Source organism: Vigna umbellata, chromosome 7 (assembly GCF_029865625.1).
Source record: "Vigna umbellata cultivar VRB3 chromosome 7, Vumbellata_1.0, whole genome shotgun sequence".
In the NCBI taxonomy this organism is placed as follows: domain Eukaryota; kingdom Viridiplantae; phylum Streptophyta; class Magnoliopsida; order Fabales; family Fabaceae; genus Vigna; species Vigna umbellata.
Genome location: NC_142171.1, coordinates 44,430,727 through 44,452,444, shown reverse-complemented (window position 1 = coordinate 44,452,444; position 21,718 = coordinate 44,430,727). Strand labels below are relative to the sequence as shown.

The 21,718-nt window shown below is 34.2% G+C and overlaps 1 protein-coding gene across 1 annotated transcript; it reads left to right on the top strand.

Moving 5' to 3' along the window:
• Nucleotides 1-13,822: 13,822 nt before the first annotated feature.
• On the top strand, nt 13,823-19,552 carry LOC148196357 (KH domain-containing protein HEN4-like). Its single transcript, XM_088094913.1, has 7 exons — nt 13,823-14,642; nt 15,571-15,996; nt 16,173-16,448; nt 17,027-17,224; nt 17,329-17,408; nt 18,688-18,799; nt 19,184-19,552. The coding sequence occupies exons 1-7, from the start codon at nt 14,058-14,060 to the stop codon at nt 19,322-19,324; spliced, it is 1,818 nt and encodes a 605-aa protein (XP_087951039.1). The 5' UTR covers nt 13,823-14,057; the 3' UTR covers nt 19,325-19,552.
• Nucleotides 19,553-21,718: the final 2,166 nt, after the last annotated feature.

Sequence of the window (21,718 nt, the reverse complement as noted above, 5' to 3'; positions counted from 1 at the left end):
TGAACCAAATATTTTTGTTGAAATTTTCGGCACAAAAGCCGAGCACTGTTAACATTAGCAAATAACTTTTTACATTAATTCTTTTATGCAGAGACAAATAATTGTTTGCCCAGTTTCATAAATGTATTATATAGTAGTTGAACAAAAATCATAAAAATTCTTGAAATCAGTGTGACAAAACTTACTTTAAAGTTGTCATGTTCCAGTATTGTTCCTTGATTTTTCCTTCATCAAAGAGGAAGAGGATTTTTTGTCTACTTTTCGGAAAGGAAAAAAAAAATGAAAAGAAAATATACTTAAAATTTCAAAAATCTAAACCTTTGTCCACGCAAAGTTCGCTAAATACTACTGTCACATTTGGTTACCGATGAACCTTGATTTTTGTTATCTTGTAATGGTTCAAAAGAAAAGTGGTTGAATTTTGAGAATGGTTTTTTTATGTAAAATGTTACTATGGACTTAGATCACCGATCCGGTAAGTGATGAGATAGTTGAAAAGAACTGAGCAATTAATAGGTTAGGAAAACATCTCATGACTGCTGGATTAAGTAACAAAGTTAAGGCGCAATTGTCACTATTGAGATAAATTTTACTTTGAACCATTGTTGAATTATAAAAGATTTACAGAGAAAAAAAAATTATGACTTAAGCATCAGAGTGTATTGTGTCAATCATATTTAACAAAATACAATAACTAAATTGAAAATTACAAGCACAACAACCAGGGTTGTGTAAAACTTCAGGAAATAGAGCACTTTTTGGGATTTCAAAGCCTTGATAAAACCAAGTCATAAATTTAATAAAAGTTTGAGCACGGTATTCATTTAGAAAAGTTTGAAGTCAAAAGATGACGATAAGCATTTCTTTTTTTCAAATATTGCAGTTTGCTAGCAAAATAGGTTTTACCTAATTTAAAGTATAATTTGCATTTAAATTTAAGCAAAATATAAATAATAATTATCAAAAGAGATAAATATATATAGAAGCAACGGAGTCTTCTCGCTCTTTGAATCTAAGAATTTAACTTAAGAAGATGAAATGAATAGAAAATTTGATAGATTTGAAACTAGCATTCTTTCCTATTTTTCGTTTTTTTATTTATTTCCATGTTAAATTGTAACCTCTCATTTCAAATACTATTAATATTATACAGAAACTATCACATAGTTAATACAATAGAATAGCTAACAAGCAGATGAAAATATAAAGTTTTATTATAGTCATTTAAACATAACTATAAATCAAACTCCATATACAAGTTACTAAGTTTAAACTATGTACAAGATTAGTTCTCTAAAACAATCAAAGGAAAACATAATCACTATATATATGTACTAAAGTTACTATACATCTCGTGTCCACCTAAAGTCTACTCTATAGTCATATTATCTCTCTCTGCTCACACCTACCACATAATCATTGCTCAATAATCAATTTCATAAGAACAATAAAACAAGAACACACAAAACAGGGTAAACTGGTGATAAAAGATCCAATCATAACATAATAACATTTCGTGTACATCATATTTCACATCAAGTAAATCAAATATCTTAATCATGTCAAAGACCTAGACTGGACTATCTGGATATAGTATCAATGTCGAACTATGGCGAGTTATGCACTTGTGGTGACCTCTACTACTCTGTAGAGTCATTGTTAATGGGTTTCACCGTACCACACTCACAAGGTTAGTTTGTTTCGTGTCTTAGCTCATATTAGAGCACCTAGACTAAGACCTTCTATTACTTTCACCACAAGTATCACTCCTCTCTAATTAAGAATAAACGATCATTAGAGTGTTAGGATAACTCTAAAGATTGAGCTCCCAACATTCATACCAACAACACTTTGATACAACCATTAAAAATTCTCCGTAGAACTCTTATTAACCTCAATTCCATACCATCATATATTCCAAACCATACCACTGAACAATAAATAAATCATCATACGTGTTACTACCGAGGACGGAGTAACCGATCGGGCGTGCTCAAATGTGTCTGATCGGGTTTCTTAAGTCTTATATGTCCGATCGGGCAAGCTTCTGAAACTGTTTGCTGGAGACAGCGGTTGAATGCTCATGAATGTGTAATTAATGAGGTAACGGTCGTTGTCGAGTATTTAAGATTAGCATTGAAAGCCATTAAGAGGTAAATTAATGGGTAATATTCTCTGAAATCATATAAATAACAATCGAAGGAGAAGGTAAACTCTCTATTTTTTTTATAATTACATAGACTTGCAAAGACCAATTCTGACTTGAGCGTCAGAGTGTTTCTTGCAGGTCACCCCACTTATACTGAGAATGAGCATAAGGAAGGCGAAGGGCGAAGGACCAATCGGTTGAGGAGGAGTGTTTCCGGGCGGAGGCAGCAGGAGTTTTCCCGGGTCCCATTCAGCAGAAACAATACCCTTTAAAACCATGCACATAGAAGAAAGGAAGTTAAAACATCCAAGAAAACCCAAAACCACTCGCCCAACGCCAGAAATAGTGTTTCCAACGAGCATATGCTCACCCAGTGAGCATCCTTCACTCACCTAGTGAGAGCCAAAATAGTGAGCTTCACAAACCCAGCGAACTAACTCGCCTAGCAATTGAAATCCATTGCAAGAACCATCTAATACTTGCCCTAATTTTGCAGAACACCAATTCTACAAAAATTGCACCCTCCCAACCGAACCTGACCTATCTTAGACATTTTTACCACTGTCATTTGAAATTTTAATCTATAATAGACTTAACCAAGTATAAACAATCTAATTATAACCAAGTTAACCCCTTCGTCATTGAGTTCCAACTCAAAATCAACTAAAACACTACTCTTTAGACCATAAATTATTCTACAAGTTTTAGCTCACATTTAAGCAACTTAGGGGTCTGAACAAGCCCAAAATGACTCAATCATAGACCACAAACCCTCCAATATACCTTAGACCTACTGTTTCACTACTTCAAACCTCTAAAAATGCACTTAAAACCATTCAAAACATAACCAATTGTCTACCACTTTATTCTAGATCACAAATCTATTAATTCACAACTCAAACAAGTTCTAATTAACCATACAACATAACCTAGATAATTATTGTTTCACTTAGACTAGTATTTCTAAAACTCACCTATTAAAACCCCAATTTTTGCCCAAAAACTATCTTCTAACACAGTCCAAACTTTACTTCTAAATGTTACCTTAGTTTTACACCAATCATACTTCAAAACATTAACATTCACAAGATCATTGTTACATATGGGAAGAGTAGGCCCAAAAGAATGACCCAAAGGCCTGCATGTTGGTCTAATTTTATTCATTCTTAGATTGGTCCATTTCCTTTACGTTAGATAATTCTAGAAGTAGTTTGTTATATTTGTTATGATTGTGTAAGGCCTGAGTGCCACGTAGCAGAGAGGAATCTTCTGTCTGCATTTCCTTTAATTGGTTATTCTGCATTGAATGAAAGGAAGGAAAAAAGTTTCTCATCTCCCCTCTTGTCCTTTTCTTAGGGTTTATTTCACTGTTTTTAACATTTGGTGCTTTCATTGACCTTTGCAATGGCTGATGGTACACGTTTGAAAAATCTCTCTGACAAATTGGACGATGTGCTCACACAAATGTCTCTTTTCTCCACCCAAATGATCGACATCCACACACATATCTCTCACCTTGAAGCTCACCCCCTCACCCCTTCTCCTTCACCTCACCACATACATTCCAATGACACTAACTCTTCACAACGTCATTTCCTGAAGCTGGATGTGCCTCACTTTGATGGCACCGACCCACTCGGATGGATCTTCAAAATCACACAATTCTTCGAATATCACAATACCCCCGAAGAAGATGTATCGCAACGGCCAGATCCTTTCATGGCAACACCTGCTCCAAGCTCTGGAAACATGATTTGCTCCCATGACATTCGAAGATCCACGAGACAAACTCTTCAAGCTCGCCCAAACCACCATTGTCTCTGATTTTCTAACAGAGTTTGAGGCGATTGCAAATCGTGTGGTAGGTTTACCTCCTTCCTTCCTTTTGAGTTGTTTCATTTCAGGTCTCAAACCGGAGATCCGCCGCGAGGTGGTGGCCCAACAACCCCCAACACTATCGCATGCGGTCGGATTAGCAAGGTTGCGTGAAGAAAAACACTAGGATCTCACCCGTGTTCAGAAAGCGAAATCAGTATCTCCTTGGCCTCCCCCAGCTCATCCGCACAATTACTTCTCCTATTCAACCACAACTCGCGAAACCCCTTCCCCCCCTTCTACCCTCCCCCACGCAAAAAACCTATTACCGACAACTCACTAAAGTAGAGATGGCAGACCGCCGTGAGAAGGGACATTGTGTTAATTGTGATAAAAAGTATTCATGCTCACATCGTTGCCCAGCTCGTATTCTTTTTTTCTTTGCTGAAGAGACTGACCCTGTTGGGGAAGTTGACTCTGAATTTGCCTCTTTAGCTTTGGGCCATAGCGAGTCGGGGACAAGGGTCGACAACCCAGATCAGTCAGCCCAAATCAGTCTTCATGCCCTTTCTGGCATTGGGGCTCCTGAAACGTTGCGACTTATGGGCCAAATTGGGCCTCATTAGATCAGTGTCTTAGTGGATGGGGCCAGTACCCACAATTTTGTTCAAAGGAAAGTAGCTTAGTTATTAGGCTTGGCCTATTTCCCTTCACCTCCTTTGAAGGTTTTGGTTGGTAGCGGAGAGGAACTGACATGTGCACATGTGTGTCAAGGGATAGATCTCTCTCTTCAGGGTCATTCATTCACATTGGATTTATATGTCCTGGACATGGGGGGTGCCGACGTGGTCATAGGAGCCCAATGGTTGAAGCAGTTAGGGTCTATTTTGAGGGACTATCAAGCTCTCACCATGAAATTCGTTTTCAATGATTGCATTATTGAATTGCGAGGCGATTCGGGATTGAAGCCCACTCCCATTTCCATTCATCAATTAAAGCGGGTTGTCCACACCGATCCATCGACCCAATTCTTTTCCCTCTCGGTTCGTCCATCTCATCTTCCAGACTCTTCTCCATCTCATCCTAATCCTCAAGTACAACATCTGCTTCAAGAGTATTCTACACTCTTCTCTGAACCATCCCATCTCCCCCCCCCCTCAAGAGCTACAGATCATGTCATTCCCTTATTTTCTCACGCCCAACCGGTCAATGTGTAACCCTATAAATACCCTCATGCTCAGAAATTCGAAATTGAGCGTTAGGTTTTGAAGATGCTGGAATCAGGTTGGATTCAGCTAAGCACCAGCCCTTTCTCGTCTCATTGTCAAAGGAGATGGTAATGTTACATATGGGAACAGTAAGCCCAAAACAATGACCCGAAGGCCTGTAGGGTGGTCTAATTTTATCCATTCTTAGATTGGTCCATTTCCTTTACCTTAGAGAATTCTAGAAGTAGTTTGTTATATTTGTTATGATTGTGTAAGGCCTGAGTGCCACGTAACAGAGAGGAATCTTCTGTCTGCATTTCCTTTAATTGGTTATTCTGCATTGAATGAAAGGGAGGAAAAAAGTTTCTCATCTCCCCTCTTGTCCTTTTCTTAGGAGGCAGCCTGACCTCGAATCTAGGGTTTATTTTACTGTTTTTAACAATCATTCAATCCAATTCACTATCGTTCATGACGACATGCATCAATTAATCAAACATATTCATTAAACATAATTATCACTAAAACAATCATTTCAAATTATAACAAAAATCAGAATCTCTAAATAACAACCACCATTCACACTCCTTGATTCAAAATTAAAGAAAACACTAGCTTCCCTTACCTTAAAGAGAATCATCACAGCTCTACACAACTCACAAACCTTGTTTCAAGCTCAAGAAATCCTAAAAATGCCTACAGAACACATAATTGTGATCAAAGAGAGTCCTTAAAACCTCTAATCAACAGGAACTAGAAAAGGAAACCAAAAGACGCATGCAAGAAGTACCCATATGCATAACCTCAAACTAATAGCGAAAAGAAAACGGAGTTAAAACTTACTTGCTCTATAATAGAAATTGATCGGTGGATGATTAAGAATGCACTTGTGTGATCTCCTAAATGTTTTCTAATCATGAAAGAGATGATTAAGGAGTCAAAAAATCTTAGAGAGAAGGGAAAAAGAACTCAAAAAAAGAGTTTTAGAGAGATGACTAAACTGTAGAATATTATTGATTTATTTTAAAATTAAAATACTCAATTTTATTATTTTAAAACACTTATCAATTCTAATATGTAATCTAATATTGTTTAGACAAGGAAAATTAAATATATTAAATTACTTGTATTTTTTTTCTATATATTTTGTGTAATTAAAATATTTTACATTTCAATTTTTAGTTTGGATAAAGTAATTAATTTTGCTTTTAAGATGTAATTTCACTTTAAAAATATGTATTTTATAATAAAAATTTACAAAAAAAAATATTAGTCAAATTTAAATATTCAACATAATATTTAACGATTTAATATTTTCAATATACATGTTTATATAATATTTATAAAGTGAGAGTGACTATATGAAATTTTAATTTCTCCTTCTAGTGAAATTCAAATTTTATTGTTTTAATTATATGAAATTTTTTTTTTTCATTCAAATAACCTATTTTACGTAAAAGAAAATTTTAAATCTACTAAATATATAAATTACCTTTTTAAATTATTTCATTCAAATTCATTATAAGTGAACTTTTAAACAGTAGAAATATAAAAAGATTAAGTATTAGTTAATTCTACATTATGGTAAATATACGTTGGGATTAAGATAACAAAAAAATATTCGCGTCCACCGTATATATGTAAGTAAAAATTGGTATTCGGAGGCAAAAAGTACTTGCAAGAAACGGGTAATTTAATATTTACTCATAAGCAGGTTAGGTTTAGATATCAAAATTACATTTTTATCTTTATTAAGTTTAAGTTGTTAATGAAGTTTTATCTAAACATGTCATTTTTGCTAATATTTACATATAAATATTATAGTTACTTCTAATGTTTGGATGACCTAATTTATAAGATGTATATAGACTCTCAGCTTTCTCCTCAAACTTATTAATTAGATGATAAGAATTGGAGAGATGTAGATACATTCTTACACTTCTCTCATCAAATTCATTCCTTACGTACATAGTATAAGAATTAGAAAATCATGAGTTTACACTTTGTTTTCAAAGCAAAGTTAATGATTCTTTGCTCATGATCGTGTTATAATTAATTTATCTTATCCTTCAAAATTATACCTTGCTTAAAATTTGTTTTGCTTTTATGTGAGATTATTGTCATTCAAATAATTATTTCAAAATTTAATTATAGTTTTACTTCTTTCCATTATCTTTATTTCTTGTAATTTAATTTGCACCTCATTTAAAAATTCATAATATATATATATATATATATATATTTAAAATATTCACAAGTATCCAATGGATATTCGCGATTTAAAAAACATGTGAATGTTTTTTATGTAAATATCGAAGGAGTATGAAACGGATAACATGTACCATTTTTAAGTTGGATAACGGGTAGATATCATTCATGTTCGACACAAATTGTCATTACTAATTGACATGTTAAAGTTTTTGTAAATTAAATTAATTAATTTTTAATTTTTTATAAAGAAATTAATGTTAATAAATAATGAAACATAATAAAAGATAAAACTATTTATTAAGATTTTTTTTTTCTCTTTCTTTATCTTATGAGTTAGTGTTTGTGTTGATTTATCACTTTTTTCCATTTTTTAAAGAAAAAATAATTAAACACAAACTCAACTAGATGGTACAATAATTGAAGAGATGTAGACAGACTTGTGTTTCTCCTTTCTCCTGTCAAACACATTCGTTCCCTTATATAAGAATTGGAAAGTCATATGTTCAACATATCTCATACCTACATATAGCTGTGACCTTTGTACTCTATTTTCAAAGCGAGGTCATTGGTTCTTCGCTCATAATGGCTGCAGTGTTATAACTAATTGGTTTAATCATTCACTAAGTCCCTATTTTCGCATGGAATCTCAATTTCGTCCCTTTCTTTCTGAAAATATCAATTGGGTCCCAATTTTATGAAAATTGCAACAAATCGATCCTTTCCGTTAAATTGGCTGGACGGCGTTAAAAAAATTGATGAGTGGATGCTGAGATGACGAACGAACGCTCGTCCACCAGCGAACGAACGCTCGTTCACCAGCGAACGAACGCTCGTCCACCAGCGAACGAACGCTCGTGGACCTCTTACTGCTGGACGACCGTTCGTTCCACACTGGACGACCGTTCGTTCGGTGGTCGACGAGCGTTCGTTCGCTGGTGGACGAGCGTTCGTTCGCTGGTGAACGAGCGTTCGTTCGCTGGTGGACGAGCGTTCGTTCGTCATCTCAGCATCCACTCATCAATTTTTTTAACGCCGTTTGACACTATTTAACGGAAAGGATCGATTTGTTGCAATTTTCATAAAATTGGGACCCAATTGATATTTTTAGAAAGAAAGGGACGAAATTGAGATTCCATGCAAAAATAGGGACTTAGTGAATGATTAAACCTAACTAATTTATCTTCTCCTTTAAAATTCTACCTTTTGGTGCCTAAAACTTGTTTTACTTTTATGTGAGATTATTCTCACTTAAATAATTATTTAAAACTTAATTATAATTTTGCTCATTTTTATTATCTTCATTTCTTAAAATTTAATTTAGACTTCGTTTAAAAGCTCATAAAATATTTTCTTTTTAAATAATTATAGGTATCTAATGAGTATCGCAGATTGAAAAAAAATCTAATTTTTTTTATGCAAATATCTTAACAAGTAGTAGAACGTGTAACATGTACAAATTTTTAATATGGGTGGTATGTACTATTCATGTAGGACCAAATCTATTGTCATTCTTAATTAAGATGTTACTTAATGTAAAATAAAGTTTATATAAATAAGTTAATTAAATTTTTAACTTTTTATAAAGCATGATGTTAATAAATAATGAAACATAAAATTAAACAATAAAAAATAAAACTATTTATTAAGATTTTTTTTCTCTTTCTTTATCTTACGAGGTATTGTTTGTGTTGATTTATTACTTTTTTTCATTTTTTTAAGAAAAAAAAAACTAAACACAAACTCAATCATTCTTTTTTTCTCATTTATTATGATAGCTTAATTAGTTTTATTTTTACTATTTCTACAACTTCAACAAAAAGATTATTGTTTTTAATTAAAATTATCAAATTAAAATTATCAAAATAAAATTATAAAATAAAATAGAAAATAATTTTATTGAAAATGATATGATTATTTAAATTGAAAAAAAATAGTATTAACTCAATATTGCTGAGTTGAATAGTTTGAAACAATAACTTTATATGTTATTTGTATTTAATATGTTTTTATTTTTTCTATAAATTTTAAATATATTATTTTGATTCTCCATATATCATTTAGTTAATTGTTGTGAGTAATAACAAAAACAACTTCATTTATTTCAAAATTACCATTGTTTCTGCCGTAGTCTTCTTATATTCTCACATTTTAATCTAGTGCTCCAAGTTTTTTCTAGTTCGGGCAGTGGGGAAGGTACCTGCAAAAGGCACTCCGACGCTCAAGTCAGTGACTGACATGATAATATTGATAATGTTCAGTATAGAGTAAGTACTCAGAATTAGTTCAACCTGCTTACCTTTGCGGTTTAGCCTTCTATTTATAAGTTATTTCATGGATCCTAAACTGGCATAGGTCCAATAAAACAAACTTACCTTTAGATTCAGTTTGTTACTCATAAACAATTTCCTTATCCTATATCTTTAATTAAGTTAACAGTTGTTTATTTACCTAAACCATTGGCCCAATTATAGTAACTTAAGTGCATGCCCAACATTAATAACTTAAGTGTCGGTCCAACATTTGATTTGTTTTGACTGTTGATAAAAGTAGCAGACCGAACGGTTGTGGATGTTGACCGTTCGGTCTATCCCATATACCATGCATATGTCTCCCAAGTCCGAGTTAACCATAGTTAACTATAGGACTTATGATAAGCTATTTAGGGAGGTCGTGTTCAATGTGCCTTAAGCCTTCATTTCTCTCTGTGCCAAGAGGCAGACTCTAGCAGTTCTCTTAAAACATTCCCTAGATCGAAGAAACTCGTGTGAGAGTTCACGAAGAACGTTCCTTACTGAGCGATTTGCTCAAAGTTGGCTGAATGGCTCGTATATATAAAATCATGTTATCTGCACCATTTTATAAGGTGAGGCGACCAAGCAAACGAGACTGTTTGGTTGAAGATACTCGGATGAGAGTTCACAAAGAACATTCCTTATCGCTCGGTTGATGCTAGGAGTTCTTGTAGAACGTTCCTTGGGTTTTGTGGACGAGAGTGAAAGTTCATTGAGAACATTCATCATCGATTTTCGACCTAGGAGTTATTGGGAACTTCCTAGTGAACGAGAGTAATAGTCCATTGGGGACTTCCTTCACCGCTCGGTTTTCGACCTAGGAGTTATTGGGAACTTCCTAGTGAACGAGAGTGACAGTGCATTGGGGACTTCCTTCACCGCTCGGTTTTCGAGAGTGACTGCGGCTACGACTTTGCCTCTGTCTTCGTTCATCTTTTTGATACGACCGTTCGGGACTTCTACGTGAGGAGTTCTTCCTTAGTGGGCTTCTTATTTGTGCCCGTTCTTCCTTTACATACTTATGAATATAACTCACCTGGATAAGTTTTTCGATCTCATCTTTTAATGTTGTGTATTCTTCCGTAGTATGCCCCATGTTTTAATGATATCGACAATGCTTTGTTTCATCTGCATTTTTAGGTGTATTATCTTTTCGGACTGAGAGAAGCGCAACATTAAGGGCTTCCTCGAGAATTCTTGCCTTGGGTGCATTGAGAGCTGTATAATGATTAAACGTGGGTGTTTGAGGAAAATCCCTCTAAGGAGGACCTCCATTTGTGTCGTTATTGTCAAACAATTGTTTTCCTTCCTTCTTTTTCCCACCTATAGAATCTTCCTACTGTTGTTTTTTCCTTGAGTTTCTCATATCTTCAATACAAATAAACTCAACAACTCTTTCCTGGAGTTCGTCCATAGTTTTAGGCGGTCACACATATAAGTTTTCAGCAAATGATCATGTCCTTAGGCATGAAGGCAAATTGCTGATGATGAAAATGTGATTGATATCCTTAACTCGTCGTGCGGTCTCATTATACCTTTTCATAATGGCTTTCAAGGTTTCTTCCTTCTCTTGTTTAGTGTTCACCAATTCCACTGACGATAGCTATTGTACCCAGCTGGACACATATTGTCTTTCAAAAAGAGCTTGCACAGTAGTGAAATAATCCACTGTATTTGGGGGAAGGGTGTTGTACCATGCTAATGCCTCCCCTTGAGTGATAATGAGAAAGCCCTGCACATGACCGAGTCGCTATTTTGTGTAGAACGTCATTGCGTTAAGGAATATCCTGAGGTGATAATCTGGATCAGTTGAGCCATCATATTTATCTAATGTAGGAGGAGTTTTTTTTCGGCATTGGAGTTTATATGATGGTCACCATGAAGGGAAGCAAACTGGTAGGCCGAACGATTTGTAGAGGCGTTGGGTTATGTGTTATCCCACTATTTGCTTCCCTTCTTTCCTGACCATTCGGGTTGGTGTGGTGGGATGGTTGTTGATTACGACTTGCCTCCTGGCCGTTATCGCGGTTGCGATCCCGTTGGGTTGTACACGTCGAACATTGAACAGACTGTTCGGCATGAGCATGTTTTGCTCTCAGTGCCCCGATCTCCTCTTCGTGCTTCCGTTGCATCTCCAACAATTGTGCTTGCACTTGCGTCTGCATCTGTGTCTGCATATCTCTGATCAACTCTCTGGTGATTTGTTGCTCCTCCATGTTTCCCGTGGTCATCATTGGGTTTCTTCTACTTCTCTCTCGGTCCCACGGTGGACGCCAAAATGTTTTTGCATATGTTGGGCCCAGAAACACACATTTTTTTATCGTAGTCTTCTTATATTCTGACCTCTGAATCCCGTGCTCTAAGTTTCTTCTTATTCGGGCCGTGGGGAGGATACCTACAAAAGGCACTCCGACCCTCAAGTCAATGACTGGTGTGATAATATTGATAATGTTCAATATAGAGTAAGTACTCATAATTAGTTCAATCTGCTTACCTTTGCGGCTTAGCCTTCTATTTATAAGTTATTTCATGGATCCTAAACTGGCATAGGTCTAATAAAACAAGCTTAACTTTAGATTCGGTCTGTTACTCATAAACAACTTTCTTATCCTACAATCAATTATCAATATCTTTAATTAATTTATCAGTTGTTTATTTGTCCATAGGGTGTTGCTCCCTCCACCACCCCAAGTGCTTCTGCACTTCTCCACTATTTTCTTTTATTTCAAAAATACCCTACACCTCCCCAGTATCCTCAACAATCTTTCTCTTTCTCTCTCTACATTAATGAAGCATTCATATGACTTAGATTTAAACTTGTGATATATTGCAAATATAAAATTAAGAGGAAACTTCAATATTAGTGCTTCTACCACTTCCATTTTATAAACCTAAAAGTTAGATGCAAATACAAAATAATAAACATAATATTAATAGTAAATAATATATTATTATTATTATATACTAACTTTATAATGACGAAAGAACTAAATAAATTCCAAATCTTTAACAAATAACTTTTCTTTTATATTTTAAGTATTTAATAATATTTTTATATTATTTATCTAATAAATTAAATACTTTATTCAAGTTATTTGAGTCAAACATGTCGGTAAGTTAAAACATAATATAATGTTAAAAATTATAGATATTAAATGTAAAAAAAAACACACATATATAAACATTTTTCTAGAAATTTAGAACAAAATTTTACCATTTATTAAGTAATTTGAAGAGAAAAAAAATATATTGAACAGTGAAAATAAGATTGAATCAAACTTATCTAAGGGAAAGTGTAAATAAAATTTTGCAATATATCACAAGTTTAAATCTGAGCCATGTGAATGCTCCATTAATGTGGAGAGAAAAAGAGAAAGATTGTTGAATATAGTGGGGAGGTATAAGGTATTTTTGGAATAAAAGAAAATAGTGGGGATGTGTAGAGTATTTTTAGAATAAAAGAAAATAATGGGGAGGTACAGAAGCACTTGGGGTGGTGGAGGGAGCAACACCCTTGTCCATATCATTGGCCCAATTATAATAACTTAAGTGCAAGTCCAACATTAATAACTTAAGTGCCGATCTAACATTTGATCTGTTTTGATCGTTGACAAAAGTAGCAGACCGAACGGTTGTGAATGTTGAACAGTTGTGAATATTGACAGTTCGTTCTATCCCATATACCATACAACTATAATTTTAATATTTTTTATATTCTTAATTTTCAATAAAATATTAATATATTCTTGTCTAAAAATTTTATTCTTAATATGGGAGAAAGTAAAAAAATATTTTTCGAACAAAGCTCCAATGTTTATAAACTTTCTTATCTCTTTTATCCATTTACATCATGCATGCTTTAATATTAATGTTTTTTCGCTTAACTTCTCTCGTGTCATAATTTACGTGTTCAAAAAAGATTTTCGTGTGGAATGTTATCATGTTTTTTGTGTCTAAAAATGAGAAAAATATTTTCCTTCTGACAGTAAAACACCAATTTACATGGGATGAAACCCAGAGAATGAAGGAAGCAAACAACGAACTTTAAAGTGGAGATTCCAGATTCAGATTCGAATCAGTAAATGGAAGCACTTTTTCTTACCTCGAGAATTGGGTTGATTTCAGGGCGACTCCAACAGTTACAAGACACTATTTAGGGCATTAACATAAACTAAAGATGAATAAAAAATAGTAAAAAGAGGTCCACCATCTTTGAACCTCTTCCGCGATGCTTCCATTCCATAAAATCAGTGGCAAAAGAATCGTTAATCTCTTGTACTACTCCTCACTCTCCTTGTCCCTTCCTTCCGATCCAAGTGACTCACTCTGCTCACGCATGCCAACTCATGAAAACAAGGTCCCACGCTGGAACCACTAAGCCACGCAATGCAAGACCCCACCACTTCCGACGCTGATCACCGCAACCACCACGAAACTACGCCGTCGTCTAAGCGCACGGTCGCCGCCAACCCCCACCGGTCCAAGCGTCCCGTCTTCAAGGTGCTCCCGGGGCAGATCGCGTTCCGCCTCGTGTGCCACGCCTCCATCGTGGGCGGTCTCATCGGGAGCTCCGGCTCTATCGTCTCCCAGCTCCGCCGCGAGACCGCCTGCAAAATCCACTGCGAGGACTCCACCGCCAGTGCCGAGGACCGCGTTATCCTCGTCATCGGCTCCCTCTCGCCCCGCAAGGGCCTCCAGCTCGGCGACGGCGAGGTCGACGTTTCCAACGCGCAGGAAGCCGTCGTTAGGGTTTTCGAGAGGGTTTGGGAGCTGGAGGCCGAGAAAGGCATTAATTCTAACAGAGCCGTTAACGGCGAGGTCTTTTCCAAGTTGCTTGCACACACTTCGCAGATTGGTGCTGTTGTTGGCAAAGGAGGGAAGACCATCACCGCCATTAGGAACAGTAGTGGTGCCAAAATTAGGGTTTGCCCGCCTCCGCATTGCGCCGCCAAAGACGAGGAGTTAGTTCAAGTGAGTTTTTTTTTCTTGTAACAATTTGTGCTTTTTTTTGGTCAACGCGTTCGTTATTGTTCTTTTAGAATGAAAATCATGCTACAATGTGTGCTTGTGTGTGTGTGAGTGGATTGAGTTTTCTTAAATCATGGGGGAATTGACGCGCTTTATGCGAAAATAGAGTTCATGGAATCTGATCTGTGACTTTGCTTCTCTGCCAAATGTCAACACTGAATTTATTTTCCCAGTAAGTAAATTGTCATTCAAAATCTCTATCACGTTGGCGACCTTCTTTGTTCTGTTCCTACTTCCTGCACTTCGATTTCATCTGATACCATGAGAGAACACGTGTTTTGTTGCATAGACGAATGCGGTATGCCCGCAATTTCTGCATATGATTTGGGTCCTATATCAATGTTTTCTATTACTACATGTTTATATTCCTGATATAATAAATATACTTCTTTATCTTTCAGTAATACTTTCTACTTTTTGTTTCCTTATCCAGTGCTCAACGTTTGTCTGAATTTTAACTGGGGCACCAAATGTCAACAAAAAGATGTTATATCATTGTAAAACCGATTTTGATGGTTAAACTTACTTTGAAGTTGATAGGATTTATGCGTAGATGTTGCTATTTTAAAATTAAGTTAGAATTGATTTTTAGTATAAGTTTTTTTCTTTCAAAAGCTGATTAGAATTATTTCAATTTAGAATTAACATTGGATCTAACATCGATTCTTGAATGTGAAATAAAAATACGAACTTTTATTTAAAATTAGATTAGCTTGTATTTCATCGTCTAGCACAAATCTAAACATGCGAATCATAGATCCTAGTTTAATGTTTTGGATTTCTTTTAATGAACTTCGGAATTTAGACTTTTCATTGAGCAATGACTATTTGGAAGTATTTTTCTTTATCTGGGAGCTTGTTTGATTGACAGATAACTGGTGGCCTTTTGTCTGTAAAGAAAGCGCTGATTGCTGTATCTCACTGTCTTCAAGATTGTCCCCCGTTATCAAAAGTTTCTGTTTCTTCTAGTACACCCACTGTTAGCTCTTCTGATAGATCATCCTCTGATCCCAATGCTGAACTTTTTCCTCACCTTAATTCATTGTTAACCTCCATGGAAGGTTTATCTGTATATGAACGGACCACAAACTCTAATGAAACATCTGGCAGTGACACAAAAGGAGCAGAGCACAAAGTTGTGTTCAGACTCCTTTGCTCTAATAATGTAGCTGGGAGCGTGATTGGCAAAAGAGGGGCTATAGTCAGAGCTCTGGAAAGCAAAACAGGTGCTTCTATTATCTTTACAGCTCCTTTAAGCGAGTCTGCCGAGCGCATTGTCACCATTTCTGCTGTAGAGGTCAGTCACATGAGAATGATGCACCATGCCACTACTGACTCATGTTTATATAGTGTTTTCAGTTTTGTATTCCCTCTTTCATGTGCATGTGTGTTCATGCAACGACATATACATTTGATAGATCTGTTTGAAAACACATTTTTGGATTTTCATAATTTGTATTGTTGATTTAGCAGAACCTTGAATCTTGTAATTCTCCTGCACAAGATGCCGTTATTCTTGTCTTTGCTAGAATTATTGAAGATCACATTGGAAAGGGTTTTCTCCCGGTATCTAGTATGGAATCACCTGTAACTGCAAGGCTGCTAGTTGCAGCAAGCACAGTAAACTGCTTCAGCAGCAATGAAGGTCAGGTGATTTCAGAATTGAGAGAACTAACTGGGGCTGATTTACAAATTTTGCACGGAGAGTCAATTCCTAGTGGCGCTTCAGATGGTGATGCGGTGGTACAGGTACACCTGTTAATTTTATACAATTCAAGTTGACTTTTCTTTAAAGTATCTCTTAAGGGTTTAAATTTATTTACCTGATGCCATTAGCTACTGATAATTTTTAGATCCCGATTCTGTTTCCATACGCTGATGTCCTTTCATTTAAAAATAAACACTTTTTTTCTGATGCAAAGATTTCAATTTAAAATTCTCCAATATAGTACAAGACAGTTAACAAATGTATACTTGGCCAGAATCTGTGATCCGCTTATGTAAAGGCATTTCAGTATAAATATGTGGAAAATATCTATTACTTTCAACAAAAGCGCATTCCTTTGTATGATTGTATTTAGTTTATAGTTAATCTGCAATAACTTTCCAGTCCTTGTTCTATCTGCTTAGTATTTGGTGTTGTTTGATGCTTTCGTGTACCGACATAGGTTGAGAACTTGGGACTTAACTGATAACAAATATCTTATCTTGTTGTGCTGGATTGAGGCATTTGAGCACTCAGAATAGACTGAGTTTCTTATTATGGCTCCATCAGTCTTTTGTTACTGTCTTCTAGTCAAGTTTACACTTAGAGAGTTTTCATGCAGATCACTGGAGAGTACAGATGTGTACAAGATGCCTTGTACAAAATCACTTGTAGAATCAGAGATAATCTTTCGGCGAATGGGGTGGTTGCTGAAGCAAGACCGAAATCCAATTGGAAAGTGAACAAGGAACCTGTAAAGGGTAAACCTTTTTTTGCCCGAGGAAATTCTGCTTATCCTTCTGGGAGGTTTCCGCGACGGGTATTCTTCCTCCTTTGTGTTTTATTGGTTTCCAATTTCTTTTATAGCTTTTCATTCTTCCAAACTCATAAGAGGAGATTGATTAGGAGTTCTAATATTTGCAGAATGCAGGGTTGCATGCTAAAACAGTATCACAAAATGGAGACATGCATACAGATTTAAGTGAGAATTTGGAACGTGGAAGGTTAGTATAATGCCGCATGGACTCCAAGTTTATTTGGCGTTATTTTTCACCTTTTTCTTCTTCTTCTTGCCAAAAGTTGGGGGGCATTTGATACATAGTAGAAGGTTGTTTCTGGCCCAATAAATTTTATTTAGAGAGAGCTGTTGTGTTATTTGTGAAAGTGATAGTATCATGGTAGTCTTTTAGAGATTAATCTTATGTTGGACTGGGCTTAGAAATGAAGCAGATAGGCATATTAATAGTATACGTACACGTAGAATAAGGGGGTTTTCTTTTTCAATTTTCATTATCTAACTTAATTTGATCTTTCTATATTTAAAGCGTTCTATTTTAAAAAAATTATATTGTCCTTCTATTTGATTTTGTTAACATGTTAATATCAATTTAGATGGAAGGACAACATCGAGCATTTTTAGAAGTAGAAAGATTTAATTGAATAATAATAGTAAAAGAAGGATAAAAAGAGTTAATTTCTTGTTTCTTATCTTTTTATTTAACTAATTTATTGTTTTTGCTAACTAGATAAATTTGATTTTATTTTTCTTACCTATTTCATACTTTCTTTTATAAGATATTTGTGATCATTTTATTTATTTTTATGTATTTTCTATTCCAAGTACTTGATCTATTGTTTGTCAAGTTCCTATTTCAATAACTTTTTTAATCAATTCAACCCGTCTGACCAAGAATCAATCCATCCATCGATTATTATCTTTCAATGACTCATCTCAAAACTGGTAAGAATCAGTTAAATCAATCCAAACTGATTAAAACTAGGATATAAAACAATTTTTATTTTCTTATTACTGTTTTAATTTTTCTAACACAATTTTAAGATAAATAAAAACAACTGTTTAAATATTACATAAATATAACTTATTTTTTATTATTATTAATATTATAGTTATTATTATTATTATTATTAATTTTGGTCCTTTAAATTTTTGAAAAATGTTTAAGGTAGTTCTTATATCTGAGCCCAAACTATTTTCAGTGTCGAGGCAAAAGATAAAAGAGTATTTCATAGATGTAAATTGATGAAATTATATAAATAGATCAAATTGAATGATATAATAAATAAAAGGAATGGAAAAAGGATAATTTAACGTAAAAATTTAGTATTCACAATTATTTGACTTTGAACCCAATGCCATAATATATATTAACCACAAGTTGTTAGGCAACAAAGTGCTTGTTAGGCAAAATGTTTAAATTTGTTAAAACATTTTTTGTCATGTGATATTTCTCACATCCTGTGGTTGATAAAAACCTTTGGCAGAGGAAACATGTTTGCGACGGTGACAAATACTACTGTGGAGATAGTAGTTTCTGAACATGTCTTTGGTTCTGTTTATGGAGAAGATGGTGGCAATCTGGATCGAATAAGACAGGTGCTTAATTATTTCCTTAACAAAGATTATAATTTGAGGTGAATTCTGGTTGGATATTCACGTTTTCTTAATTAACAATGTGATTTTTAATAATTTGATGAAATGATGTCTCTGATCAATAACTTTCCTAGGAAATACATTTTATTGATAATATCTGGCCAGGGAACTCTGACTCCATGGTAAATATATTGGCCATTATCAAAGATTAACTTGGAAATCTCGTATATATTTATTAATTGACATGTTTTTCTGACCTAATGTACTTTAGTGCTCAGAAAACAATACAAGTCTTGTCTGTGGTTACAATGTTCCAAGTTTCAAGATTGCTGAAATGGTTTTACAATGATGTTGGCATTAATGTGTTGAGTGTTGTTCTGGGAGCAGATTTCAGGTGCAACTGTAACGGTTTATGATCCATCGGTTGGTACAAGTGGAGGGAAAGTTGTGATATCTGGGACACCTGATCAAACCTTTGCAGCACAGAGCTTGCTTCAAGCTTTTATTCAAACGGGCCAAGTAAGCTGACCAAAAGCAGCATTTCATCATCAGTTGGTGCAATGAATGGTGTACATAGATGTTTCACACGACAGACAAACAAAACAACCTTCACCTTGTTAATATGGATTCACTGTTTTCCTTAAAGATCATGATGCTTAACTCCTTTGTATTCGCTCTATAAACACAGATTTTGTTCTCTTACGAACCCACTCTCACTTTTAATTCAAGCTTCATCACAGTAAATTTTTTCTCCTACACCTCATTTATATTCTATTCATCCTCATCCCTTTTCCTCTCGACTCATTTTATATATTTTTATATTCCTAGTTTCTAATGGAGTTTGAGTAAACAAGAAAAATTAGAATAAAAGGATGACTTTTAATTTTGTTTGACAAATAAATGAATAATGAATTGGTAAACTTATTCTAAAAGATAACCAGCATATGATATTTCAACCATTCTCCATTGTATTTCCTATGCTACAATGTACTCGGAGAGTCAACTTGCTCTTGCTGTTCGTCATACATAATTAAGTTGTAAGTTCTTTTTGTAAATTTAGTTATTTTGAATTTAGTTTTTACTAAAAAAGTTTGGTCAATTAAGTATTGAATATTAATTTTTATTAAGTTTTTATCGGTTAATTTTATTTGTTATTTAAGTGAATTATTAATTTGTTTATCATGTTTAATTAAAAATGAGTTAAATAACGAGTTACTTACAACAATCAAGAAAATTTTATTTGTAAAGACGTAAACAAAATTGATATTTTAGGTGATTCAATTCAGAAAATCTTATTTGAAACACTTAAAAAATATATTTTAGTAGTGACAGTGGTTTAAAAATAATGAGATTTCATTATTTTAATATTAAAAAGATTTTAATATAAGTAGTTTTATTAGAAATAGAATTTCAATGTTTTATAAATTACTCTTCTAAAATATTTTAATATTTTTAAGATTTTTTTCTTTCTACTGGTGTGATTGAAGAATCGAAACTGTATGATTGATTTTTGTGACGAGTTATTTAATTTGGACTAATCATTTTCTTTGTTTCGTATAAGTTGAGTTTCAGCTAATTTTTCTTGGTCTTTTTCTGCTGTATGTGAGTTTTCTTCTATTTACATGCGTATTTTAGTGATGAGCATGTCCATATCATTCTTGTGATGTTTTTATGTGTATAGATAAAACATCTTGCAAGTTGTGAGGAGTTTCGTTGATTAAGGGTTTGTGAGTTGTTGGTATGATAAGGAAAGCTAATTGCATTGCTTTTAAATTATAAATATCTTGAAATTTGTAATTTCATGATTAAGTTGTATAATGAAATATTTAATCTGCCAAATTTGGTTTGTTTTGAATATTTGTCATGTTGAATGTCTTAGTTACTTTTGTGTTGATTAAGGAACTTAGAATCTGAACAATTGAGTTAATTGGTTTGTGCCTTAACATTAAAAATTGCTTTTTGACCAAAGTACTAAGAAGAGAATATCAATTTGACTGTTTGAACAAGTTTTATTTTCTTTGAATCACATAATTTCATTTGTTGATATCTCACATAGTGTTGAGCGATGGCAGCTGGCACTAAGCGCCAATTTATTGTGAAGGTCTGAAAGCATTTTAGCTTGAGGTCATTGAGCGTCAGTTTTGTATCGCTAAGCGCCGAAATTTGCAAATGCTTTGACACTAAGCGATAATAGGACATTGCTTAACGCCATCTTGCACTACAAGTCTTGAGCAATTTAGTTCCAAGACACTGAGCAGAAGAAAGATGTTGTTGAGCACAACTTTTTACAAGAGTAATGGCATTGAACGTCATCTTTTGCGAGAAGTCTAGCGAGGGCATCATCACCTTTGAGCACTAATGTGTATTTTTGGATTTGTTTTTCTTCTTTCACTATTTAAGATAGACTTAAATAGACTTTATGTATGTTTATGAGTATTATGATGATTTATTGAGACAATGATATTTTGTGGATATGTGTGGTGATGATGTTGAAGAAATTTCAAGGAGAAATTCTTTGTGGTGATAACTTTAGTGTATGCATTGACATGTGAGATTCCATAAGAAGGTATCCAGAAGCTCTAATAAACATTAACTCAAATAGAATAAAATGGGTTATGTTGTGAAAAGTATCATGAGGTTTTAGTCTACGCGGATTAGAGTTTGGTCCTAGGCGCGAAGGAAATTAATCTTGTGAATAGTTGGGTGATAACCTCTTGATATTAGGTTCTATAGAGCCTAGAAACCACCGCAGGTGCTTACCTCTGATGAGTTCCGATATCAATGACATGTATCCATATAATTGATTCTAATGAGTTTTTATATGTGATATGGTTGTTTTTATGTATAAGTGATGGGTGATAATATATTTATGTTTGTTTCATGAAAACTCGTTTTGGCACATTAGTTTATCTTGTTATTTTT